This window comes from Tachysurus vachellii, chromosome 7 (assembly GCF_030014155.1).
Source record: "Tachysurus vachellii isolate PV-2020 chromosome 7, HZAU_Pvac_v1, whole genome shotgun sequence".
In the NCBI taxonomy this organism is placed as follows: Eukaryota; Metazoa; Chordata; class Actinopteri; order Siluriformes; family Bagridae; genus Tachysurus; species Tachysurus vachellii.
In genome coordinates, this window is record NC_083466.1 from 31,683,824 (window position 1) to 31,702,330 (window position 18,507).

At 41.2% G+C, this 18,507-nt stretch overlaps 1 protein-coding gene across 1 annotated transcript; it reads right to left on the reverse strand.

The window, feature by feature from the left end:
* Positions 1 to 15,922: 15,922 nt before the first annotated feature.
* On the reverse strand, positions 15,923 to 18,112 carry LOC132849288 (uncharacterized). Its single transcript, XM_060875538.1, has 4 exons — positions 17,895 to 18,112; positions 17,759 to 17,816; positions 16,907 to 17,225; positions 15,923 to 16,167 (listed from the first exon to the last, which is right to left on the reverse strand). The coding sequence occupies exons 1-4, from the start codon at positions 17,933 to 17,935 to the stop codon at positions 15,923 to 15,925; spliced, it is 663 nt and encodes a 220-aa protein (XP_060731521.1). The 5' UTR covers positions 17,936 to 18,112.
* Positions 18,113 to 18,507: the final 395 nt, after the last annotated feature.

Sequence of the window (18,507 nt, forward strand, 5' to 3'; positions counted from 1 at the left end):
CTATAAAAATGATGCCGCATTCCAGAGGGCTGGAAAACAGGGTGTTCGAAAGTTATGAACAGATTATCTCAATTGTAGACCAGATGGCAGCTGAAGAACGATAGACAATAATGTTTTAAAATGCTTTGTGTGTGTGTGTATACACATTTATCCCAGTTAGTGCACAATGTTTATTAAAGTTATGTGGAGAAATAAAGTGACTAGAATTCTGCTGTACACCATATTTGGTATTTTTTTTTTGGTAAACTATAATTACAATTAGACTTTTCTAATTTCGTATAACACACCAGGGGTCTCGTTTATAAAACTGTGCGTAGGATCCCTACTAAAAGTTTACGTACGCCCAAAAGCCAAAAATGGCATACGCCAAAAAAAATTCCGATTTATAAACCATGCGTACGCACTCCTCTAAGCAATGTTCCCTTTATAAATCACAGATCACCAGCAGATGTGCGTACGTGAACCAGCCTCAAAACCCACCCATTTTTAACCATAAATAATCAATGCAAATCACCTCATTCGGCATGCAAATGAGAGTGGATTCCCATATATACCTGGAAAACTGGCATGTGACCTGCCAATTAATTAATCAAAGAAAGTGAAAAAGTGTATTTCGGTTACTTTGAATAATGGTGACAGGTGAGAAAAGAGGAAAAAAACGCAATTTCTCAGACACTGAGACTGAAACACTTGTAGCGGAGTTGGAGGCTCGGAAAATTGTTTTATTTGGTGGCCACAGCAGTGGGGTCACTAATAAAAAAAAGCAGTGCGAGTGGCAAAGTATTGCTTCTGCCATCAATTGTGTCAGTGGGACAGAACGGACAGTTGCAGAATTAAAGAAAAAATGGTCTGACCTGAAGGTATACTAGTTTTTTACCAACATATTACATTTGTGTTTTATTAGGCTATATATACTCATTCATTCAAGGTGCAGGCAAAGAGAAAACTGTCCTCCCGATTTTTAATCAATAACGCTGTACATTTGAGTGTGTGGGGTGATAAATGGATAAATGTTGCCAATTGTTTGTCCTCCAGTCCTTCCAGAGTCTGAAGCTGTGGGTGAACTGGAGGGGTTCTCGGATGCAGATGCACAGCGTCTGGCTCAAAGCAGTGCCCCTTCTGTGTCTGGCACATCCAAAAGTGGTCGGGTACTCACTGACGCAGTCCTGCAGTTACAGCAAGAGGAGCCAGCATCTCAGGGGGTAGCCACTGTCGCCTGCAGGTTATAATTATATTAAAAACAACATTGTTATAATTATATTAAAAACAAAATTGCAAGGTCTTAGAGACAAAGTTGAGGATTACTTATAGTTTTTTTTATATAAATAATTTACCTGTCTGCCAGGTAAATTACTGGAAACAGCCAGTTGCCAAGAACCCCAGAGTGGTGAGGACTTGTATTTGGACTGGGATGGCATGGTTCCGGCGTGTTGCCTTCTCTAATACTGGACCCAATTCAACACATAGATCTAAGAGCACAGCTCTAGGGAATCTAAATCGGCTTATTAGCCAGTCATCATCATGGGCCAGGAAATCATCATGGTCCCTGGAAACTCGTTATCTCCTTATTCTGCCATTGGCGTAATCCTCCAACAGTGCCAGCAGTGCCATCATGAAGCTCGGGTCACCGGAGGATTTATATGTTTCTAGCAATTAGACTGATCGTTAACACCCTGACAAAATCACAGAATTAATTTGTGGGTGAAAATTTAAGACGAAAATGTTAAAGTGAACACATACTTCTTCATGACGGTTTTGTAATGAACACCGTAATAGTTAGGACCGATGATGAGTAGCGATTGTGCTTCATGACTGTATTTGCAGACTTTGACATTTTATGATATATGTACATTAAGGAAAATATTTCGTTTTTACACTGTGTTCTGCAGTTCTCTAATAAAGGGGTAGTTCATGCTATTCTGTATCACATGTAGTCGCACCATCTCCTCCTGCGCTCCCGTTGTGGACAATGTGACTGTAAGGCAGCGCTGATTATTATAAATTTTTTTTTTTAATACATTTTGAATTACGTTTGGATTTTACTAGATGTATATAGCCTAAAACAATCGGCACAAATAACACTGTTGGATTTAATCTTCATGATAATGTGGATATAACGTATGAAATAGAGCAGTGTTACTCATTGCGCGGCTCGTGAGCCTCCTGCGGCTCGCCAGCTTTAATATGCAGCTCGCATGGCAGTAAATAATACGATGATATGATCATGTGGTTAAAAAATGTATTTTTCATTTAAATAACATTAAAAAGGGGGGCATGGTGGCTTAGTGGTTAACACGTTCGCCTCACACCTCCAGGGTTGGGGGTTCGATTCCCGCCTCCACCTTGTGTGTGTGGAGTTTGCATGTTCTCCCCGTGCCTTGGGGGTTTCCTCCGGGTACTCCGGTTTCCTCCCCCAGTCCAAAGACATGCATGGTAGGTTGATTGGCATCTCTGGAAAATTGTCCGTAGTGTGTGATTGTGTGAGTGAATGAGTGTGTGTGTGCCCTGCGATGGGTTGGCACTCAGTCCAGGGTGTATCCTGCCTTGATGCCTGATGACGCCTGAGATAGGCACAGGCTCCCCGTTATCCGAGGTAGTTCGGATAAGCGGTAGAAGATGAGTGAGTGAGTGAGTGAGTGAGTGAGTGAGTGAGAGAGATACTGTATAGACTGCAGATGAAGCCTGATATCCCTCTGCTGGGCCAAATAAAAGGCCAACCATTATCATGTACACTGGAGACTTTCACAAAAGTGATCTAGTTCAATATCAGATAATACTGAACTTATTAGTATAAGTAATAGGGATGAGCGAATTATCCGTATCTGTATCTGTACTCTGAATGGGTGGGGCCTAACCCGAAAGTAGGCGGGGCTTGTCTTGAAATGGGCGGGGCTTTAACCGGTAATAATTAATTTGTAATATTTATAACACTAGCTTACTACCTTTATGTTTTTATGAAATACAGCAAAAACGTGTCAGACACTCAGTGTCTGGTTACTGGTTAGAGACAGCTGAAGGTTTAAAAAAGAAAAACTCTCCGTCAGGCAGAGACGCAGATGCGAGTCCAAGCAAGCACCACGTCTGAACGAACCCACATTTACCAGAACTCTACTGGTTAGTAAGTACGTATTATTAACGTTACAACCCGAAGTAAAAAGCTGAAGAAACCCTAAACGTTAACGGAAAAGACCCGCTAACCCGAGTGACTGAGGGAGAGACAGAGAGCTGTTCTGTGTGTGACTGTGAGTGAGCAGAGCGAGACACAGCAACACAATACATCTGTATGTGTGTAGGGGAGGGGCGCTGTGACTAGCCTATCACTGTAGGGGAGGGGCGCTGTGACTAGCCTATCACTGTAGGGGAGGGGTGCTGTGACTAGCCTATCACTGTAGGGGAGGGGCGCTGTGACTAGCCTATCACTGTAGGGGAGGGGTGCTGTGACTAGCCTATCACTGTAGGGGAGGGGCGCTGTGACTAGCCTATCACTGTAGAGGAGGGGCGCTGTGACCAGCCTATCACAGAACGCTGACACAATCAGCTACCCAATGATGATTTTCATTCAATCTGAGCAAAGATAATGACTCGTATTACTCCTATAATACTCGTACTCGGCAGAAGTGCTTTATCCGTACCGGATACTCATTTCAGCCGAGTATCCGGCTCATCTCTAATAAGTAATGAATACTTATCCTTATAAATTTTAAAATAACTTTTAGGCAAAAATCCCTTCATAAAGATACATGATGAATGTAAATAAATGGCAATCGGGAAGACAAAGCATCCTAAAACATTTATTTTAAGGACTCCACGTGGTTAGCGTCACTCTTTGACATATGCAAATGAGGCACTGGCTGACAAATATTAATAACAAGCACAACATGTGGATGTATCATAGCTGAAGAGAAGAACAATACGATTGCAGATAAACAAACAAACAAAAATGACACACAAGCATAATCATGTAAAGGACAAAGGCATATATTAGTTCTGTGTAACAAAGCAAAACCAACGTTACTCACCTATTGAGAAGGAAAAAAGCGCCTCGGCGTCTTAAGTAAAGTTGGCCACATATTCTCAGATTGGAGTTTCCCGAGTCAATAACTCCTGAGCTAAACGCTGTTACTACACAAAACACGGTTGTAGCTGCGTCTCTACATTACTACGATAGAAAAGAGGTGTTATTTGTGTAGTAACAACGTTTAGCTGAGGAGTTATTGACTCGGGAAACTCCAATCTGTGAATATGTGACCAACTTCCTGCTCCTTCAGTTCTCTCCAGCGCTGGAAAGCTGATCCTATATTTACACGTCCTACTTCTTACCTTATCGTAAGCCTTTCTTCTCTTTCTTTCTTTGTTTTTATCCTCCATGTCAATGTTAAAACCGCTTTCTGCTAACGTCACACATGCGCACTGAACACTCTCTCCGCCGCATATTGACAAGACACGCCTTTTCTGAAGCATTTCTCAAACATCGGAGACCCCACCTTTAAGACCCTCATTAAGAAACCTAATTTAGATCCTAACAAACTATCAAATCCCATTTCAAACCTTCTGTTTATGTCTAAAATATTAGAACATGTTGTGTCTGTTCAACAGAGCTCCTTCTTGCAGGAGAATAATATCTTTGAAGAGTTTCAGACCCCATCATCACACAGAACCTGCACTTGTTAAAGTTACAAATGACTTGTTCTTAGCTTCGAACCAACACTGCATGTCACCATCAAGTAGAACTAATAGTTTTAGTACTTCTTCTTTTCTTGATATACATGCTTCCCTTAGGGAACATCATTAGAAGGCATGGGATTAGTTTCCATTGTTATGCTGACGATACACAGTTATATTTCTCATCCAAAATATCTAAATTGTCTAAATTAACTGAGTGTGTTAAAGAGATAAAAGATTGGATGAGCTGGAATTTTCAACTGTTAAATTCTGATTAGACAGAAATACAGTGTTGTAATGTAACGGAGTACAAATACTTCGTTACTGTACTTAAATAGAAATGTCACGTATCTGTACTTTACTTCGCTATTTAAATTTGTCAACTTTCACTTTTACTCCACTACATTTCCGAGATAAAATGTAGACTTTTACTCCGTTATATTTCCACTAAGCATCTTTGTTACTCGTTACTACAAAATAAAATCAGAAGAAATGTGTGTGACTGCAATAATGGAGGTTTGGTGAATCACTGCTCCTAGATTACATTACGCTCCGCACGCTCTATTTCAGCGTAATGTTGTCAAAGGAGGCGGAAGCACCTAACCGCCATGAAACCGCCATGGAAGCACCTACTGGAGGACCTCCTGTTATCGTAGACCAGGGGTATCCAACCAGTCAGAGACCAAGAGCCACATTTTTTACTGTGTTACCGCAAACAGCAACATCATACACATGGGCACACATGAACATCACCTTTTTTCCCCTGACATTTTGAGAGCGAACTTGACACAAAATGTTTACTCAAATGATCTTGATCCTACTGGGAAACTTTGAGGTAAATTTGAGGTAAAAACTTTGACGAAAATACCGTAATGAACTCAAGTGAAGCAAACTAAAAAATATTGGTAAATAATGTATGTGGAAAAAAGGAAGAGTTTTTTCTCCTTTTACTGTGTAGTCAGGTGAAAAGTATCAGCCTTATTGTGTCAGACATCAGCTTTTATAAGTGTATATGGTCACAATCTTCATAATGAAATCTGAATTCTATTGATGACACACAATCATACAGGATACCACATGCAGTGATCTGCTATTTACAAGTGTCTGTGTTATAAAAGATATAATCCTATAAGAATAGGGTCAAAATAGGGGATTTAGAAATATAAAATACAACGAAATAAAACAAAGAATAGATTAAAAAATCTATTGTAAACTAAAATAAGCTAAAGTGGTTGTAGTAAAAGTGTTGTAGTGAAAGTGTTGTAGCGAAATTGGTGTAGCGAAATTCGTGTAGCGAAAGTGTTGTAGCGAAAGTGGTGTAGCGAAAGTGTTGTAGCGAAAGTGGTGTAGCGAAAGTGGTGTAGCGAAATTGGTGTAGCGAATGTGGTGTAGTGAAAGTGGTGTAGCGAAAGTTTACTGTCCTGATAGCTGACTGTAGTAATGTCAATATGACAAAGAATAAAAAAGCAGCATGAAGAGAAAAGAAACCTAATAACTTCACTTCATAGAAATCAGATAATCCTGAGATTTACACAGGTATATAGACTGTGATTAAAGCATGAAGACACCAGTGTGAATATATTTTAGCACAAACATTAGAGCGAGGCCTCTTGGGGCTGAGACGCTCATATCTTAAAATACTACTCAGGTCATGGTGAATAGAATAAAATGATTGTCATGTTGTGTTGTGGTTGTGAAGGTAAACATATGGATTTATATGTCAGTAGTGTAGTGTGTAACACTGAAGCTGTAGGATGAGTCCTGTGATGTCATAGTGGATCCGGAATACAATGACATCTCATCACCGTTTACAATTAAATTGTTGACATTCAAATTTAAACACAGTGAGCGAACTTCAGCGAGCGAATGACTATTTAGAGACACTTTTACTATTCACGATTTACACAGCATACATTATTATTTTTACACAACACCACACTTTTTACACAACACACACCACACTTTTTACACAGCAAACTTTAATTTGCACAAATTTGACTTTTCAAACGAGGCACATCGCACCATCAAGTGTGGAAAGTTTCCTGATTATGACATTATGAATATTTACATTTAAATATAATCAAATCAAATTTTATTTGTCACATACATATAAATACAGGGTACGACATGCAGTGAAATGCTTTATGCAACTGTCCAGTATATAAAAATAACAAGGAATGCAATTTAGGATAAAAAATAAACCAGAAGGAGATAAATAAACAAAAGTATAAACTATATAAAAAAAGAAACTATAATGAAAGAAGGTGTAGAAGGTCTTTAGCACCTGAGAGGGTAGTCTGAAGTCCCTTAAGCGTCTCAGATGGTACAGACACTGCCGGGCCTTCTTCACCAGGGTGTTGATGTGACAGGACCAAGACAGGTCCTGTGTGATGTGAACACCAAGGTAACTGTCCACTCTCTTCACTGGGGACCAGTTGATGTTTAACGGTCTGTATGACCACTCCTGCTTTGTGCTGAAGTCCACTATCAACTCCTTAGTCTTGCTGACTTTCAGGAGAAGATTGTTCGCCTGGCACCATCTCTCCAGGTCTCCTGTAGGTAGGCCGTCTCGTCGTTGTTGGAGATCAGGCCCACCACAACAGGGTCGTCAGCAAACTTGATGATGGTGGTGGAGAGCGTAGTGGCCACACAGTCATATGTGTACATTGAGTACAGCAGGGGGCTCAAAACACAACCCTGGGGAGCTTCAGTGCTGAGGGTGAGGGTGGATGAGGTGTGTTTGCCCACCCGTACGGCTTGTGGTCTGTCTGTCAGGAAGTTCGAGATCCATTGACACAGCGGCAGGCTGAGTCCCAGGACCTCCAACCTAGAGTTGAGCGTGAAGGGAATTATGGTGTTAAACGCTGAACTGTAGTCCACAAACAGCATTTTTGCATAATTCCCTTTTTTGTAGTCCATCGTAGTGTGGAAATGATGAGCAATGGCGTCCTCAGTAGAGCGGTTCAGGCAGTACGCGAACTGTAGTGGATCCAGTGTGTCTGGTAGTGATGCAGTGATGAAGTCTCTGACAAGTCTCTCGAAGCACTTCATCACTACTGAGGTCAGGGCTACAGGGCGGTAGTCGTTGAGGCAGGTGGGCTGGGGTTTCTTTGGGACAGGAACAATGGTGGGCTGTTTGAAGCATGAGGGGAAAACAGACAGTTCCAGTAAGAGGTTGAATATCTCAGTGAACACCGGTGCTAGCTGGTCAGCACAGGCTTTCAGAACCCGACCTGTGATGCCATCTGGTCCTGCTGAATTCCTGGTATTCACTCTCCTGAATGCCCTCCTCACATCATGCTCTGAGATGGTGAACATGTTTACCTCTCCAGCTCTCTCAGCGTGCATGGTGTTTGTGCCGCTAGCATCGTTAGCGTGGTTAGCTGCAGCCTCGAAGCGAGCGTTTTCAGCTTGTCTTTGGATATTCTTCCTCCTTTTTTATAAACAGGTTAAACAGGTTTTTATTGATGTTGCTCCATATCTTTTGTTCATCATTAATCGCAGTTTATAATCTGGCATTATGCCTGACTGTTTAAAGCATGCAGTGTTTTACCCACTGCTTAAAAAACCGAATCTGGACTCATCAGTTTTAACAATCTTTAGGCCCATTTCAAATCTGCCTTTTATCTCAAAGATTGTGGAAAATTGTGTTTTTACAGTTACAAAGTTTTTTAGCTAATAATTCAATGTTTGAAACATTTTAGTCAGGCTTGCGTAAATCCGAAGTTATGGTCCATGGTTTTTGACATATTTGTACACATACAGAATAAAATGATGTCATTTCATTTTCTTTGGCCATCACTGAATTATAACACCAAAAGTGAATTTTGAGATGGAACAAGAAGCCAACATGCCTCCACGGAAGATGCACCGTGGTACTGGGAAGCCCTGTCTGAACCAGATGGCAAAAGACGGCACTGTGTGGGTAGAGGAGGACATTGGAATGCCCAGTGCAGTAGCAAATTGCTCGTGCTTCACTGCACAAGCTGGACCCACAGAGTCTGCTAAAGTTTGTCATTGCCATAGTACATATGATATTTATATAAACCCATTTAGAGTGAGGTTCATGTAAATTTACCATTCTCTATTTGTTTATCTTCCGACAGCATAAAATTACAAGCGTGCTCCAAAGCTTCCTTTGCCTGTTAAACGTGGGAATGCTGCAGACCATCAGGGAGTGCACGGTCCATCAAGCCTGCAGAACAGAGCCGGACTGGAATTTGGCAATTCATGAACTGATGGCATTCATTTCAATTCTGTTTGTAAGAGCAATCATGTGTCCCGTTGGTGCCATTTTGGATTGCTGGTCAGAAAGCTTTCTGGTGCCAGTAATCAAGGAGACAATGCCCTGAGATGGATTCATTTCAATTATGCAACACCTTTGATTTGATGACAAGGACACGCGGAGAACACATGACCATAGATGAACAGCTGTTCCTTAACAAGGTTCGTTGTCCATTCACACAGTATATCGCAACCAAGCCAGACAAATTTGGAATCAAGTTCTGGTTGGCCACGGATTTGGAGGCCAAATATGTCTGCAATGCATCTCCTTACTTGAGAAAGGACCCCAGTCATCAGAAGGGAGAGAGGCTGGCAGAGAGCGTGGCCATGAATCTGATGGAGCCATTTTTGGATGATGGCAGAAATGTCACGACGGACAATTTCTTTACTTCACTGTCACTGTCGCACAGACTGCTGCAGCGCAAAACAACGCTACTGGGCATGCTGAATAAAGTCCGGCATGAATTCCTCAACTTGCAAAAGACACTGCACAGCGAGAGGTATTCTCTACTTCAGTGCTTAGAAGTGGCGGTGTCTCCTTGACAATTTATGCACGTAAAAAAACAAGACTGTGTGTGTTCTAAGTTCCATGCACCAAGACATGACGATCGGTGACGGCAGAAAGAGGAAACCCAACACGATAACAGACTATAACCACATTAAGGTATGTGAATGTGTGTATAATTTTACACCAGTGCTACAATGTTTTCTGATGTGTATGTAACATTTGTCTTAGGTTAATGTAACTAATAACCAATTTAAATACTAAGAAATTAAAGCTGGGCTAGTATCAGAAGCTCTAGATATGACAATGGAGCCTGAAATAGTAAACGGTCATCAGAGAACAGACAACACAAAACAGATAAATTTGAAAATTGTATTATACAAAATGAATGGCAGTTATTTACATTCCCTGCCTACCTAAGCCGGCTTCCTAAGTGCACAGCACACATTAAACTCAAAGTAAAACCTCAAATAAAAAAAGAGTCCATGGAAGTTCTTGATGTGTGTGCGTGTGTTTCCTAGAGTATGTTCTTTTCACTACCCGGGTAGGTTTACATGTGTTCTTACCTGTATCACAAATGAAGGCACAGGATGATGCTGGTTCCAAAGATGCCACAGCTGGCCACACCGGGCTCTTGATCCGTTCACTTCTGCGGTTGGCTCGCCACTGACCGCTAGGGTCAGATTCAGATGGTCCCTTCCTAAAAACCAATCTATACATACAGTACAGAATGCATTAATTACAATTGCCTCATTTCTGTTCAAATCTAATCAACTTTTCTCCATTCAAATATCAAACCTATCGTAAAGTTTATAATGAACTAAATCACCCTTATTTTAAATACATGTATATTAACTTTTAAGTCAACAAAACAGTATAAAGGCACCTTTAGCGGTGTAAAAACTATTAAAGATCTGCTACAGTGATGTCTAGCCTAGCTGAGCTAGCATAACAAATCAAATAGAACTTGCATTTAAATGTTAACAATTAGCATGTAGCTAGCACGATTAGCAATTTTTTATGAGCATCTTAAACAACATAATACAATCTGAATCTGTGTCTATATGGTATCAAACAGCAAGAATCAGGTTCATAACTCTGATTGGTTTTAAAAGAACAGTATTTTGCTCCATAATGGAGCTTGCACAATCAGCATAACACTCATTAGCATTACCATCCTTACCGGAGGTATCTTCAGAAGCTCGCTGGGATGCGGCTCAGCTTTCTCTCACACAGCTTTTAACCTAATGGACACACAATATTTCAATATATAGTACGAGATTCTTCTTTTAATTTCTGTGCTTTAGAGCATAGGTCACTAACAGGCGGACCACGGTCCGGGTCCGGACCCAGAAGCTGCCCAATCCGGACCCGGACCTACAGCCAAAACAAAAGGTTATGATTTAAAACTTGACGAAGCGCTTCTGTTTTAACCGGCGCAGCTTTTGCTGTCTTTACGGTAAAGGTAATGGAAACTGAAGTTCCTGAAGTAAACACTGCTCAAGTTACACATGAAGTAGAAAACAAAGGGAGAGAAACAGACGAGTGAGATGGAGACTGATTTCTGTTCACACTTCACACTTCAGCAGAGTGTCTCATATTATGAGGCATTGTGAAACGCCATTATGAGACGACAAAAATTTTTTTGAACAAACATATCCACTCTAATCTGAAGACAGCTTTCCTGAGACAGCTTTCCCAGGTCTGAGGGAAGTAGCCCTATACATCCATGTTTGGCTTTACATACAACTGCGAGGCAGCTTTCTCTACAATGAACATAATCCAAACTAAATATGGTTCCAGGGTCACTAATGAGCACCTCCACATGTGTATGAGAGTGGCCCTGACTCCATTCAAGCCCAGGTTTAACATCCTGCCAAGCCAAGCTAGAGTTCAGTTCTCTCACTGAGATATAAAAGGGAAAGTTAAGCACCTTATTTAAACATACACAATTTTCACATTTTATTTATTTTCTCTTATTTTGAAATGTAGCCTTACTTTTATGTATTTAATGAGAGAACGTTATACATATCTACAGTCATACATATGTTCAGTTCTGTGTTACGTGACAATAAATATTGTCAAAAAGTTTTTGAATTGTACTGAATTGTTTGATTTGACAGTCAGGTATTGATTGCTTGCAGATGTTGATACAACTACTAGGCTACATAAATATATATCACACTAACTAGTTAGACATTATATGTTCTTCCGGACCTTTCTTTCAAGAAATTTTCTCTTACTGGACCTCTTTAAATTTTAGTTGAATACCTTTGCTTTAGAGGATATTTCTCATACCAGTCCTTGTTTGCTTTCTAGCAACGTCTTTACCAGAGGAAAAGCATGTTTGTTTCTTAAGTGAATTCCCTGGGGTGTATGCGCCACCCGCAGGCAGAGTAGAGAGTTGCACTCCAGTAACCTTGTGTGGGTTACATGTACTATACAGGCCTATAGAAAAAAGCACATATACTCATGACTCTCTCTCTCTCTCTCTCTCTCTCTCTCTCTCTGCTTTTAAAGTGTGGTGTAGACGTGTTGGACCAAATGGCGTGGATGTATTCCGTAAGAGCAGCAACATGCAGGTGGCCAGTAGCGATTTTTTACAATATGCTGGACTTGGTGGCAGTGAATGCCTACATTTTGTACAAGGCATGTACAGGGTGGGGGGGGCACGGTGGCTTAGTGGTTAGCACGTTCGCCTCACACCTCCAGGGTCAGGGTTCGATTCCCGCCTCCACCTTGTGTGTGTGGAGTTTGCATGTTCTCCCCGTGCCTCGGGGGTTTCCTCCGGGTACTCTGGTTTCCTCCCCCGGTCCAAAGACATGCATGGTAGGTTGATTGGCATCTCTGGAAAATTGTCCCTAGTGTGTGAGTGCGTGAGTGAATGAGAGTGTGTGTGTGCCCTGCGATGGGTTGGCACTCCGTCCAGGGTGTATCCTGCCTTGATGCCCGATGACGCCTGAGATAGGCACAGGCTCCCCGTGACCCGAGGTAGTTCGGATAAGCGGTAGAAGATGAATGAATGAATGAATGTACAGGGTGGACAGGCAAAAGAAGATTTTCAGAGATTTTCTGTTTCAGAGTCTTCTAGCTAAGGAACTTCGTTGCTGATTCATGCAGCACAAGGAAATATTGGCACAGAGGCAGGCTGCTGAAGCTGCTGCAGCTGCTGTGCCAGGGACTGCACAGACAATGCAGTGCCAGGTGCAAGAGAGCTGCAACACGAATCGCAGCAGGTTTACCTGTGCAACATGTCAGTAATTCACTTGTGCCAAATGCATTGACGATGGACACTGGGCCTGCAAACGCTGTAAAGTTTGAAACACTTTAAAATAAAACAGACTTGTGTATCCATATATTGTGAATGTGTGTCTTTTGTATAAATACGGCAGGCATTTCTGAAGGTTTCCATGTCACACACAAAGGTTCGGCCTGCCTTGGTTTAAGCTAACAAATGCTAATTTGCAGGCCTCACAGGTAATGGGTGTGTTTGCACAACAAAAGCAGGAGAACAATGGAGCTGAAGGGGTGCTAGTAGGTGTGAGGTCCAGGGAATTTACGCAAATTTGCGCAGGGTTAGTAAATCTAATGAAAGGCTCATTATGCAGCTCATCATGCGGGCCTTTGTCTTCTCAGGACTGAATCACACTAATATTCATGATAGTTGACGTCTACTCGCATATGACCTTTACAAACAAAAAGTGTCTTAGAACGTTTAAATCAATATATTGTTTTCTGTGAGCAAGTAAACAAGATGATTTTCACATAATTTTGAAGCAAAAACTCTAGGCTACAAGATCCAGTTCTCAAAAGTCTTGTGAACCGATGTTCTGTATGTGTTTTATGGCCTTATTCAAGTGATTTAAAATATTTCATTTTTCACTAACCACGCATAAACATTGTTTTCTCAAAAACAGAATCATGTACATACATGCTGCTCACATTATTATAGTCCAGTTTGTGCTGATTACAGTGATATTAGACTTTAGCAATTTATATTTATAAATACCCTTAGACCTCAGACCCACATGGAAAGAATCTATATGTGGATATATGCGCATATATGAAACCTATATGCAGCGTATATGCACATATATGCACATATATGATAATATATATGCTGCATATATGCGTATATATGCCACATAGGCAAAATTGAGGTGCATATATGTGCATATACAGGAAATATAGGTCTACTGTATTGCTTCTTCATATCCACATATAAGCCCTATACATACAAGATATGTCTTCTATATAGCTAATGGCAGGATCTGGTCATTTTGTAGCTCATATCTCATTTTGGCAACTATCATACATGATGCCTAGCTCATATTTTCTATTATCAAGGCAAAAACTAAGAATTAACGAAAAAAAATATGTATCACTTACTGATTTGTAGCCAATCGAAAGAGCAATGCTTACAGGATTCAATAATAGTACTGAAGGCCCTAGCAAACAATGGGCACAAGGTTAGTAAAGAGAAGCTACAATTCTGCCGGAGAAAGGTGGAATATTTAGGACGAGTTCTAGAAGGAACAACATGAAAGATATTACTGGCTCATGTACAAGCTATACGTGATGCACCACGACCTCAAACCGTGCGCCAGATGTTGTCATTCCTGGGCATGGCAGGGTTTAGTAGACCATGGATATGTGATTTTGCCTTAAAAGTACAACCACTTAGAGACATGATAAAAGCTGCAGATCAGGCTAAACCCAATGCACAGCTGACATGGACACCAGAAGCATTAACAGCATTCGAGATGTTTAAGTGCACACTAGCCTCAGCCCCAGCGCTGGCTAGTCCAGATTACAGCAAGCCATTTCACCTATACGTGTCAGAAAGACAAGGTTTTGCATCGGCAGTACTAATGCAGCAACGGCAAGGGGTTGGAAAACAACCTATTGCCTACTTCAGCACAGCGTTAGATAACGTTGAGAAGGGCATACCACCATGTTATCGTGCTATATCAGCAGCAGCATTTGCATATCAAAAAGCTCCACTATTACAATGGGTCACCCCGTGACCCTGTATACATCACATGCACTGCATGCATTATTGACAAGTCAAGCATTCGTAATAACCAATGCAAGGCGCACAGAGTATGATGTAATACTGTCAGCACCAGAGTTGACAATCGAAAGGTGCAACACAGTAAACCCAGCCGAAAGAATGGTGCTGCCGAGTGAAGGAACTCCACACAATTGTACAGAGGAATCTGGAAAGTTCCTGAAAGCGCGACCAGATTTAGAGTCCCAACCTCTCCTAGGGGCACAACGAATTTTCTTCGTGAATGGATCATGTTATCGTACCAATGAGGGAAACAAAGCAGGTTATGCAGTAATAGAATAGGACCTCATTGAGAATGTATATCGAACAATTAGCGAGGTGACTGTCCCACAACCATGCTCAGCTCAATTGGCAGAGATAAAAGCATTGACAGCAGCTTGTAAGCTGGTAGCAGGAAAAACGTGTACAATATACACTGACTCAGCGTATGCGTATGGGGTATGTCATGTTTTTGGACCAATCTGGGCACAGCGAGGTTTCCAGAGGGCTGATGGTTCTACTATTCTACGTGGCTTTTACACAAGGACCCTATAAGGGCCCATCGCTTGAACAGATGGAAGGCGAAATGTCGAGCTATGTGAAGCATTTAACCCATATCCACAGACTCTTGTGTTCTCAGGTGAGTCCGGCTACGCATGGCACAGCAGTAGAGGAACCATGTAACCAGGTAGAACCTGGAGACTACGTGTACATCAGAACATTCAAGAGAAAACATTGGAGACAACCAAGAAGAGAGGGACCTTTTAAAGTGGTGTTAGCTACCCCTACTGTGGTCAAGGACGAAGGTAAGGAATACTGGTATCACCTTAATCACTGTTGTCGTGTGACAGCTGCAGCAGATACTGGGGTTGAGCCCTCTTCAGACACCGGGGAAGAACCCTCAACCTCAAAGACAGGGGCGCAGCCCCAAACACAGCCACTCGCCTTAGAACAAAGAACCGAGGAACAACCCTCCACGTCTAAGGCAGGACAACAGCCGGCAGGTCAGTCACCCGCTGCAAAAGGGAAAGGAAAAGACTGGGAGACATTGCTGAAGTTAAAACAATACACGACTCCGTATTCTGACGACAAGGATGATAGTGATCCCTATGGGCCCGACTTAGTGACAGGCCCTGCCGCTAGAACATGAGCCAGAGCTAGAGCGCGCAAGGACCTATTACTGTCCACCTGCCAAGGAATGTCGAGACATCATTCCTAGCCCCTGTAGACGACATTGTTGATGTTAGCCCAAGAGTCTACACAGGCCCAGCGGAGGAACTAGACATTTCAACTAGACACTTCTGTTAGCACCCCCTCAGATTCTGATATGTGCAGTGGTGATATATTCTCACCGAGTAGAAGAGAAACCCCCTTTACCAACTTAAACCAGTGCTTCAGATATTTTTCAGGTAAGACCCCTTTCAATGCTGGTACAGTATGCTGTAATAAAACAACCACATGTTCCACTCGTGTGTCTTCCAGAACTTTTTCTCTTTCACTGAGCAGGGGATGGGGGGAACATTACAGGGCGGTTTAATTGAAGTTAAAATGTCATCAATCTGTTCTGTTGAGCGTCCGATATACCATGGCGATTGGTTGTACTCAGAATGAAACCACAGCGTGGTGATGCTTCTTGCTACACCCAGAATCACACTGTGCATATAATCTGGAACACAGAAATCAATAATATTAAAATCAGGTAGACTAGACAGAATACTAGGCCCTTAGTGGGGTTTCCATTAAGAGCCTCTTCTACCAGATCATCAGTCAGGGATAAGCCCTAACACGCCCCCTGCGTTTTAACACACTTGTTCCTTTCTGCATACAAAAAGAACACCCAAACTTTCCATTAAACTGTTTAAAGTTCTGAATCAGTGGCAGAGCAACTGAATCTGCCACCATGGTAATAAGCAGTACTTCACTTGTGACAACTTCCCCACTTTCACTTTGCCATATAAGACCATTAGAGTACAACTCTATGCATTCATCGACAAATGGTTTCATGTAGGTGTTCATATTTGGTTTGTTTTGACCAAACCACAGGCCACAAAGCATAACATGTTTTGCACATAGTTGTATTGGCAGTTCATTAACAGTACACAAAATTGGCCACAAACTTTGTGTGTTTGATTTGTGCACTGGCACTCCATCACAGTTAAAAGTCAGTGATATGTTGTCTGGTGATGCAAGGGGTGATAGTTTTTTGTATAAATGTCCATCGTATATATCTTTGATGGAGGCATCCTTCTTCTCAAAACGGTGTTTCAGGTGTTTCCCTAATTGGTGGTCCTCAAGCAGTTTTTTTATTTGGCTTCATAGTGGCAAGTACAAAAAACACTGGTCTTTTTGTGCATGCGCTTTTGATGTGTCCAGGTCACAGACTGGGCACTTAACATTAAAGGGACCTTCCTGCATGCTTACGTTGCAACTCTTGCAGACATAATGTACTTCTAATATGTCTTTCACTGAATCAAATGCTTTGTAGAAAAGGTACTTTGAGCGACTAACCAATTCCCCACCAGGACCAGCACTAAAGTTGATAAGATGCATGATGTCCTCCAAGGCTCTATTTGTTAATCCGTGTTTGAGTTTTAATGCCAGCAGCAGGAGTTCCACCTGTTCTTTTGTTGGTTTCTGGTCTAAAGTTGGACTTGTGGAGTCTTCTAGATGTTCCTCTACTGGCTCCCCAGGTGAAGAGCTAGGGCCAGATATGGGTTGGTTCATCTGTGAATTTAAAACATTGGATTAGCAATCCCAAATTTGCACAGACTCATACAAATGTGCCATTTCATGTGGTTGGTAACCACCTGCATTTGAAGTCAGGCTCAAATGTATTTGTTTTTTTAAGAGTCTTTTGCATTGATTTTTTTGTCATTATATCATAAATTAATTTAAAAAAAATAATAACTGTGCCCCCTTTTGTCCACATGTATATTTTTCTGACACTATCCATCTGGCCAAACACAGTGAGAGACAGGTTCTGTCATTTTGTATGGGGCCAGCTGAGAGAGATGCTGTATTTGCACCTGAATCAAAACCTAAAAGTTTTTTTAACAAGATAAAAACATGGGGTTCGCTGCAATATGGACAAAGGACAAAGTAATATGGTATTTCCAAATTGTGCTCCACTTTAAGCAACATCAGGTGGAAGTTTGGATTGTGGAATTATCTTATGATGATTTACAGTAACTAGTGTGCATGCACATGCACAAACAAAACACCTAACTTGAATATTTTAGCCATTTTTAGCAACTTACGGTGTCATCAGAAGCAGTAGACACCGGGTCATCTTGATTGTCCTCTTGGGTGAGATACCTAAAATAAAAATAAAAATCCTTGATCATGATCAAGAAATATGTAGGCCTAATGCGTGTGTGCAATTTTTCTACTTACTGAGTTGTAGAAGAAGAGGCCACAGCTTCTTCATCACCCATATCTTCAGAAATTTCCCTAACAAAAATGTTGTGGTAATGTTAAAACACTTCATGCCTCACTCAATATAATAGGATTGATATGACTGGTTGATTAAGTCCAAGACAAGTAGGTAAATTCCATTCATGAGGTGAAACCTTTAAGACTGTAAATTCAAAACACACAAAGTGAAATATTTTCCTGGCTAGAGTTCCAACTTTAACTTTTATTATTATTTTTTTTACTTATTTTTATTTATTTTTTGGGGGCTTATACAGTGGAAATGAAAAGATAAATTTTACCTTTATACAAACATAAGTTACTTAACATACATTAAGGGAAATTATGCCATATACGTTTACATGGTAACGTTATAGGAAATAATCTGTAGCTGGTAGCTTTGTTAGCTGGCTAACTTAGCAAGCTAGCTTCTAGCACGTTTTGTTACAATACTTACTTTCGTTTACGTCTTCTCTTTGTTCTTTCTGGAACGGGTGCTTCGTCATCAACGAGGTACCTTTTGTAACGTACTGGATCCATATTGCTTTTCTTGCGTCTTATTTCCATAACGTTATTTATACTGGCAAGCATTTCT

What these genes read in the sequence shown, in the direction of transcription:
- LOC132849288 (XM_060875538.1), bottom strand. Translation starts at nt 17,935, where the DNA reads ATGGGTGATGAAGAAGCTGTGGCCTCTTCTTCTACAACTCA. An exon ending in GCCTCTTCTTCTACAACTCA is followed by an intron (nt 17,817 to 17,894) that starts GTAAGTAGAAAA and finishes TTTTTATTTTAG; the next exon opens with GTATCTCACCCAAGAGGACA. An exon ending in CTACTGCTTCTGATGACACC is followed by an intron (nt 17,226 to 17,758) that starts GTAAGTTGCTAA and finishes TTAAATTCACAG; the next exon opens with ATGAACCAACCCATATCTGG.